This window comes from Papio anubis, unplaced genomic scaffold, assembly GCF_008728515.1.
Source record: "Papio anubis isolate 15944 unplaced genomic scaffold, Panubis1.0 scaffold361, whole genome shotgun sequence".
NCBI classification, from domain to species: domain Eukaryota; kingdom Metazoa; phylum Chordata; class Mammalia; order Primates; family Cercopithecidae; genus Papio; species Papio anubis.
In genome coordinates this window covers 80,356-89,346 of record NW_022163757.1, presented here as the reverse complement: position 1 = coordinate 89,346, position 8,991 = coordinate 80,356, and the positions used below count along the sequence as shown (strand labels likewise).

Genomic DNA, 8,991 nt, shown 5'->3' with positions numbered 1-8,991 from the left:
TCATAAAAAGGCAATTTTCACTCCTTGGGTGATCACCCAGGTCCTGCGAAACTGAGCCACCAACAACCACCTGCACCACTTCCCATGAGGTCAAATAATGGCTTCCCTCAAAGCTCAGCCCTCCCACCCACCTCCCAATCCTGTCCCATGCAGGGGGCTACCGGCCTCCTGGGGTGCAGGGGTCCAGGCCAAACCCAAGATGGTTGGTAAAACCAACATGTATCCAAGGGCCTTTCCCCAACCTGGGCCGTGTGACCACTGCATAGATATGCCTGTGCTTGCTACCCTAGGACAGAGACTCCCTTTTCTTCAGTTGGAATGAGGGATGGGGAGATTTGATGGTGTCCTGTACAGGTTGGATGTTAATCTGATGTGGTGCTCTTGGAGAAGCTTGCCTGAGTTCGGCACGTTCTCAGCACGTGGGGTGTGCTGCCCCTTCGAGCTTCAGAAGTCCCAGAAGGTAAGTGCTTCTGCAACCACCATTTACTGCTGAACAGAAGTCAGGTGATCTGCAGCTGACCAAGCAGCTTCTAAGTGGCCAACAGGCTGGATCTGCCTCTCAGTTGCAGAGGCCCTGCCTGGCTGCTGGGGCTGCCCTGAGACTCCTGCATCCTCCTCTTCCCTCCACAACTTTCCCGGCTTCTATCCACAGTTGTTCTCCAGGTGGGGAACACCTGTGGGTGCACCAGGGTGCAAATACTCAGACTCCAGCATGCAGAAGAGCCCCGGCTCCATGCTGTTTCCATATCCAAGCCCAAGCTTGTCTAGAGCTTCAGCAAATCCAAGCCTCCCTGAATTTCTTGCAAGACCAATCTGAGCCCTACAACCCCACTACGCTGTTAGCTGCCAGTCCCAGCCCCTGCTCCCTCCTCGGCCCCCGTCTGTACATTTCTGAAGTCCTACAAGAATATTGAGAACCTAAGCTGACTCTCACCCAAGGAGGTAAATAACCAGGGGCCTCCAGGGGTAGAGAACATACCCAGACTGGTTCTGCTGCCTGTAGGCTTGATGTCCTTCCCCTACAACACACCACGCTTACCAGGCTGGAAGAGGGGCTCCAGAAACTTGGGAAACTTGGGCCTGTAACTGGCATATGGAAAAGAGGCCTGGAAAAGCACCACTCCTGTCCATGAAGCCCCCAGATGGAACCAGGTAATTGGGAAATACATGGGCACCAAGCCTGACCGCCACTCAGACCCAGGTGGGAACTGCAGCAGTGACTTGCCCCCTCTGCCACTCTGGCTGAACCGCTACAGGAGGGAGGAGCATCTAGCCCCATGTGTGAGTGGAGACATTAGGTGTGGGCAGGTTCCAGTGGTTGCTGCAGCTGAACCTTCCCAACCAGGTCCATGCAAGGCCATCTCAGATGGGTGCACACCTGGGTTGGGCAAGGACACCCCTCAGAGTGAGAGCCAATGAGCAGGGCTGTCACAGAGGCCCCTTTTCCTGCTCCAAGAACAGGTTGGGGGGGAGTATGGGGGACCTCTCCCCTCTCCCAGCTGCTTCTAGGAGCCACTTCTTTCCAGATGAGGCACTCTCCTACCTGCCCGTTCCCATTTGGCTGCAATACACCATTGTCAACATTCAGAGAACAAAAAGGGGCCTCACCTGTTTCCCTGACATGTCGGAGGCAGGTGGGTATGTCCAGGGGACCTGGGGTAGAACCTCTACATCGGCCCATCCCCAGGCTATGCTGGCTTCATCTTATCTGCGTGATGGGGGTGGGGTGGGAATTACCAAGAGGTCATCACGCAGGCCATGGACAACTTCTACAAGAGCCAGGTAGAAAACCACTGTCCGTGCATGCTGCCCGGCCCCAGCTTACGCACACACATCTCTTATTTGACAGCTCCCCCAAAGCAGGCTTTGAAGTCCAGGCTCCCCGAGAAAGCTGGGGAGGAGACTTTGCCAGGCTAAAGGACCTATCCCCAAAGGTGCCACCCTCACCAGTCTCATCCTGACAATCTTGGGTTATTTTTGCCCTGAAGTTTTGGAGTGGGGGACAGAGACAGCAGACAGTACACATTAGCCACTTTTCCAGAGAGCATCAGCCCTCCAGACTGGGGCGGGTCAGACCTCCACTCGGGGGTTTTTCTCACTGGTTGCCAGTTGGGGGAAGCAGCATTGTGAGCACCTGCCCGTCTCCCCAGGTCCTGCTCAGAAACCCCATCTGTGCCTCTAGAGAGACTGCCCCGAGCACACAGGCCCGGTAACTGCCATCTATGGCCCCCAGGACCTAATTCCCTTCTACATAGGGTTTAGTGCATGTGAGTATATGCTGGGCTTGATTCCTGCCCACTCGTCCCTGCCAGATATCCCATGTCCACCTCAAGAGAATGAGGCCACACAAACACACCCAGGCCATCATGGTGATGGAGCGGCTGGGGTCCTGCTTGCCCACCCTTCATTGCTGGTTCAGAGCCTGACCACATTTCTATGCTGGGATGGGACTTTGGGGACATTGCCCACCAGGGTCACTGATCACTTTTAGAGTTGCAGAAACAGAGGGCCAGCTGGTCCCCTAGAAGTTTGGTACATGGGATAAGCCAAAGCTTGCCTTCAGGACCAGGTTTTCCACCACGCAGCCGCCCAAGGCCCAGGACATCCCCAAGTTCATGTGAAGCCTGTCTGCCATGTCCACAGCCCATGCCCACCCCTCCTGGAGTAACTGGAATGCTTGTTCCTGGGCGTGTGATAAACCTAGATGGCTTCAGCCTTGCAGGACAACCATGCACACATGGCAGCAGTAGCCGGAGGGCCCATAGAAAGAAGTTGGAGGTGAAGCCAGATGCTATGAGAATGCTTTATTAGGCAAAATCGTATACTATGAAAATGTTTTGAAATGCAGCAGGAGGAGAGGTGAAGACACAAACGAACAAGTGCGTAGTGACACATGGCAGTCAGAACACAGTAAAGAATCCACACTGCTTCCCCCCTTTACCTAGAAAAGAAAAGTTCTAGGCCTCCAACTCCACCTCCTCCTCCACCTTGGCATCCTGATGCTGTTGGTACTCAGACACCAGGTCTTTTATGTTAATCTCAGCCTGAGTAAATTCCATCTCATACAACCCCTGGCCCGTATACCAATGGAGGAATGTGTTGCACCGGAACAGTGCTGTAAACTGCTCAGAGACACGCTTGAAGAGTTCCTCGATGGCCGTGTTGTTCCCAATGAAGGTGGCTGACCTGTCTAGCCCCCGGGGTGGGATGTCACAGACGGTTGTTTTGACGTTGTGGGGGAGCCAGTCAGCGAAGTCCCTGCTTTTTTTATTTCGGAGGCAGAACATGTGTTCATCCACCTCCCTCATGGTTATGCGACCCCTGAAAATGGCAGCCACCCTTAGGTAGCGGCCATGACGGGGATTGCAAGCAGCCATCATATTCCTAGCATCGAACATCTGCTGCGTAAGCTCAGTCACAGTCAAGGCCCGGTAGGGCTGGCTGCGCCGGCTGGTCAGTGGGGCAAAACTAGACAGGAAGAAATGCAGCCGGGGAGACGGGATCATGTTCATGGCCAGCTTCCGCAGGTCAGCATTCAGCTGGCCTGGGAAGCGCAGGGACGTGGTGACCCCACTCATGGTGGCAGACACCAGGTGGTTCAGGTCACCATAGGTGGGTGTGGGCAGTTTTAGGGTCCTGGAACAGATGTTGAATAACGCTTGGTTGTCTATGCAGAAGGTCTCATCTGCATTTCCTATGAGCTGGTTAACTGACAGGGTGGCGTTATACGGTTCCACCACCGTGGTGGACACCTTGGGCGAGGGCAGGATGCTGAATGTGTTTATGATCCTGTCTGGGTACTCCTCCCGGATCTTACTGAGCAGAAGGGTACCCATCCCAGACCCCGTCCCCCCACCCAGGGAGTGGGTCAGCTGGAAACCCTGCAGCCAGTCACAGCTCTCAGCCTCCTTTCTGAAAACTTCCATCACTGACTCCATCAGCTCTGCGCCTTCTGTGTAGTGCCCCTTGGCCCAGTTGTTTCCGGCCCCACACTGACCTGTAAGACAGTACAGCCAGTCACTCGATGGCCATATAGATGGTCATCAGTGGTCACCAGAATGCAAAAGAGGCCACGTGTCACGTGTGAGGTGAGAGCACCATTCGCCCTGGAGGTGGAGCAAATGAAACCCCCTCCCCTAGAGTTACAGGACAGTAACTTCCCCTGTTAGAAATTAAGTCAGGAGTCAAACCTGAGACACGCTAACAGACCTCGCTGCGGGTGGCTCCTGCCCATTTTCAGGGAAGGCAGTAGCCATGGCCCCAGCTCAGCTCCCTGCAGGGAGTTTACATCAGTAGCTCTTCACCTTGAGGAGACACCTGGGCCTTCCTCCCAAAGCCCTTTGAGGAGGCAAGTGGAGCCACTTGACTCAGAGGATAGGGGGGTGTTCGGGGGCCCTGGCTCCACAATTCCCACCGCTTGGGGCACTCCTAGATTTTGAGCCGCTAAAGAACCTCACCCCAGTCCTCACCCACAACTCACCAAAGATGAAGTTGTCTGGCCTGAAGATCTGCCCGAAGGGCCCAGAGCGCACAGAGTCCATGGTGCCCGGCTCCAGATCCACCAGTACAGTGCGGTGCACGTACCTGCCATCTGAGAGGGGCAGGAGGGCATGAGCAAGGGGAGAGCTGCGTTCCCAGGAGGGTGGTGGGGGAAGGTCGGGGGTCTCACCGCAGGCCTCGTTGTAGTACACGTTGATGCGCTCCAGCTGCCCCTGGTTGTACCCTTGATAGGTGCCAGTGGAGTCGATGGCATGTTCATCAGAGATTGTCTCCCAGAACTGCGAGATGGGAGGGACCAGACACGCCAGGGCTGAGCCACGGGGATGCCCCAGCTCCTCTCCCACCCCCACCCTCATCCGCACCCCCATCCCTAGGCCGCCGTGTCCCTGGGGTCCACCCCGGCCGACTCGCCAGCCGCCCAGTCGTCCCACCGCGCCCCCGGCAGGGAGCCCAGGGTTTGCAGTGCAGGGGCCCCGACCCTGCCACTGCCAACATCTTCCCTGGCCACCCACAGGCCTGAGCTGGGCCCTCAGAGACCCAGCTGCCAACCTTGACGCCGATCCGGTTCCCACACTGTCCGGCCTGCATGAACACGATCTCCCTCATGGCTAAGGCGGGATCAGGGCAGCAGGAGAAACGCGAGGAGGAGGAGCAAACAGGCAGTGACCCAGCCTGCCCTCCGCCGATGCTGAAATAGCCCCGCACCAACCTCCCTCAGCCTCGGATTCAGCTCCCAGAATAAGCAACAGCTTCACTTCCACACAGGTGTATCCACCTGTGAATCCCTCTGTTGGAGAGCTCAGGTATCCTTGCTGTGGTCCTTTCCACATTGGGGAAAGCTGGTCAGCTGGAGAACTTCCTCCCACGTCTTTACTAAGACTAAATCCCTAGCTGAACTGAAACTAAATTTTCCTCCCATATGGGAGGGGAAGACTCTAGTTTCCATACTCACAGAGTGCCTTGCACCTGCCCTAGATTGATGACATATTTTTGTAATTGATGAGTGCTTTCCTCTGTTAGGAGATCTGTGGTTAGGAAAGGCCTTCCATATGTTAACTCGACAGGACTTCGTTATAAGTTTTACTTTGGAGCAGTTCAAACTCTCAGTAAGCTGTGGGTGTTAGAGACAGTCAGGCGTCTGATTTAGCTAGAGTCTTCTTCAGAGTAGGACTAGCCCTTTCACCTTTCCAGAGGACCGCGGTCTCCACACAGAGTGAAGGTAATATTGGATTCTTCAAGCTGAGGATAGGTGTTGGGATATGCCTGCTGTGAAAGATGGGCCATTGTCACTTTGCAGGTTTTTAGATGACTCAAACTCAGGAGTTATTTCTTCTGGTAAACATTTTTTCAGATGGGGTGGGGAATGCCTCGATCTAACCAGTGAAGGTATTAGTGAGCATTAGGAAATATTTGAATCTCCTGCAGAAAGGCATCTGAGTACATTAGAGTTGCCAGTTCTCACCTGGATGTTGGACAGGTTTAACTGGAGAAGGGGAGAATTGCTGACTGTTTGGATCATGTCAGGCACAGAGCATGTAGGTGTCAGCTGATTGATTCTGTGTGGATTGTTTTCCTTGGAGTGGGAGTCTTGTCTTGGTGTCCTTTCAAGGTGTTGCTGAAAGATGTTGCTAGAAAAGAGGATCCTAAATCAGACCACAAAGTAGGATTCTTAGATCTTGTGCAGGAAAAAATTTGAGGTGAGTCTGTACAATGAAAGAAGCAAGTTTATTAGAAATGACTTCATTACAGAGTTGGACATTCTCAGAAAACAAGAGCAGGAATGTACCATCTTTTCTTAGTGTCTCTACTTGTAAGTAACTATAAAGAGAAAGAGTTATAATTAAACTTGGAAGGTGCAGGTGTACTCACTAAAGTCAGGGGCTATTTGTTTTAACAATACCCATTAACCCATTGACCTAAGCTAGCTCATTAATATTAATCCTTACCAAAAAAATGCTGTACTCCTAGGACATTTATACACTTTTCAGATCTGGTAGAAGGTGTCTTGTATGGCCACAAATACTCTGCAATTGTAATTTGTGGCCAGCTAAAAAATGTGGCTATTTTCAGACCATAAGTATTAACCTTCTAGATGCCTTGTGAGTACCTATGTATTTATTTATTATTATTTTGAGACAGAGTCTTGCTCTGTTGCCCAGGCTGGAGTGCAGTGCACCACCTTGGCTCATTGAAACCTCCACCTCCTGTGTTCAAGCAATTCTCCTGCCTCAGCTTCCCAGGTAGCTGTGATTACAGGCATGAATCACCACATGCAGCCAATTTTTGTGTCTTTAGTAGAGATGGGGTTTCCCTCTGCTGGGCTGGTCTCAAACCCCTGACAACAAGTGATCTGCCCACCTTGGCTTCCCAAATTGCTGGGATTACAGGCATGAGGCACCACTCCCAGCCACAATGAGGTTTTTAAATAATTCAAACTGATTTCCTGCTGTTGAGCATGGAGCTGAGCAAATTCAACAGATCGTGGGCCTAATGTAGGAGAAGACTAAGGACAAACTCTAGAACACATGTGATTAAATTAATTACAATTGAAACCAAATCAAATTTAATGAGGCTGTACCTCTTTGTTTCAAGATGTTTCCCCCCATTTTGAAATGTGGTGTTATTCAGTGGAAAAGAAAAATAGTGTTTATCTCCAGAGCAAAGAACAGGGTTCCCTGGAGGGATCGATTGACTGAGAGTTATGGCTCAGGATTAAAAATCCTTTTCTCTGCTAATAAACTAAAAATTATTTTCTAAGCTCCTATTGACTAAATGGACCCCTCTTCTTGGATAAGGACATTTCAAAGTTCACCTGAAAGGTAGTTCAAGCCACGGGTCACACATTCCTCATTATACCCTCCTCCCTTTGGTTTTAATTTTAATTTCAGTTTTTAATTTATTTTTGTGAGTACATAGTTGGTGTATATATTTATGGGGGTACATGACATACTTTGATACAGACATGCAGTAATACATAATAAAAAATGGGGTGTCCAACCCCTCAAGCATTTATAGCTTGTGCTATCAACAATCCAATTATACCCTTTTAGGTTTTTGTTGGTTTGTTTGTTTTCTTTGAAACGGAGTCTCACTCTGTTGCCCAGGCTGGAGTGCAGTGGCCGGATCTCAGGTCACTGCAAGCTCTGCCTCCCGGGTTTACGCCATTCTCCTGTCTCAGCCTCCCGAGTAGCTGGGACTACAGGCACCCTCCACCTTGCCTGGCTAGTTTTTTGTATTTTTTAGTAGAGGCGGGGTTTCACCGGGTTAGTCAGGATGGTCTCAATCTCCTGACCTCGTGATCTGCCCATCTCGGCCTCCCAAAGTGCTGGGATTACAGGCTTGAGCCACCGTGCCCAGCCTCTTTTAGGTTTTTAAAATGTAAGTTAAATTATTTTTTACTATAATCACTCTGTTGTCCTATCAAATAATGTCTTATTCATTCTTTCTGACCATTTTATTTTACCCATTTAGCATCCCCACTATCCCCCTGTTCCCTCACTGCCCTTTCCAGCCTCTGGTGACCATCCTTATACTCTCTATCTCTATGACACCAATTGTTTTGAATTTTAGCACCCATGAATAAGTGAGAACATGTGACATTTGTCTTTCTGTGCCTGACTTATTTCACTTAACATAAAGACTTTCAGTTTCATTTATGTTATTGCAAGTGGCAGACTCTCATTCTTTCTTATAGGTGAAGAGTACTACATTGTGTATATGTACCACATTTTCTCTATCAACAGTCATCTGTTGACGGACATTTAGGTTCCTTCCAAATCTTGGCTGTTACAAACCCTGCTGTAGCAAGCATGAGAGTGCCAATATGTCTTTGATTTACAATATGTCTTTGAATTTATTTCCTTTAGGAATATACTGAACAGTGGGATTGCTGGACCATATAGTGGCTCTGTTTTTAGTTAAATCAGGAGCATCCAAACTGTCCTTAATTGTGCTCCCAACAACAGTGTACAAGGGTTCCCTTCACTCCACATACTCAACAGCATTTGTTTTTGACTGACTTCTGGATAAAAGCCACCTTAACTGGAGTGAAATGATATCTCATTTTGGGTTTGATTTGCATTTCTATAATGATCAGTGATGTGGAGCACCTTTTCATTTGCCTGTTTAACATTTGTATGTCTTCTTTCATAAATGTCTATTTAAATTTTTTGTCCACTCTTTAATTGGATTATTACATTTTTTCTACAGAATTTTTGAACTCAATATATTGTAGTGTATTAGTCTCTTTCTGCACTGCTATAAAAATTACCTGAGACTGGGTTATCTATTTACTGAGGTGAAGTCTTGATCTGTTGCCCAGGCTGAAGTGCAATGGGGCAATCTTGGCTCACTGCAACCTCCGCCTCCTGGTTCAAGCAATTCTCTGCCTCAGCCTCCTGAGTAGCTGGGATTACAGGCACCTGCCACCATGCCTGGCTAATTTTTGTATTTTTAGTAGAGATGGGGTTTCGCCATCTTGGTCAGGCTGGT

At 50.0% G+C, this 8,991-nt stretch overlaps 1 protein-coding gene across 1 annotated transcript; it reads right to left on the bottom strand.

Annotated features, from left to right (window-relative positions):
• Positions 1 to 117: 117 nt before the first annotated feature.
• LOC116273103 (tubulin beta-8 chain-like) lies at positions 118 to 6,703 on the bottom strand. Its single transcript, XM_031662048.1, has 4 exons — positions 5,050 to 6,703; positions 4,670 to 4,778; positions 4,481 to 4,591; positions 118 to 3,997 (listed from the first exon to the last, which is right to left on the bottom strand). Exons 1-4 carry the CDS (start codon positions 5,104 to 5,106, stop codon positions 2,958 to 2,960), a joined length of 1,317 nt encoding a protein of 438 aa, XP_031517908.1. The 5' UTR covers positions 5,107 to 6,703; the 3' UTR covers positions 118 to 2,957.
• Between the last annotated feature and the right edge of the window lie 2,288 nt (positions 6,704 to 8,991).

Bases quoted from the DNA above. Each gene is read 5' to 3' on its own strand.
- LOC116273103 (XM_031662048.1), bottom strand. From the start codon at position 5,106: ATGAGGGAGATCGTGTTCATGCAGGCCGGACAGTGTGGGAACCGGATC. The intron at 4,779-5,049 runs GTTGGCAGCTGG...CCCATCTCGCAG, and splicing joins GGAACCGGATCGGCGTCAAG to TTCTGGGAGACAATCTCTGA. The intron at 3,998-4,480 runs GTGAGTTGTGGG...ACTGTCTTACAG, and splicing joins GCCAGACAACTTCATCTTTG to GTCAGTGTGGGGCCGGAAAC.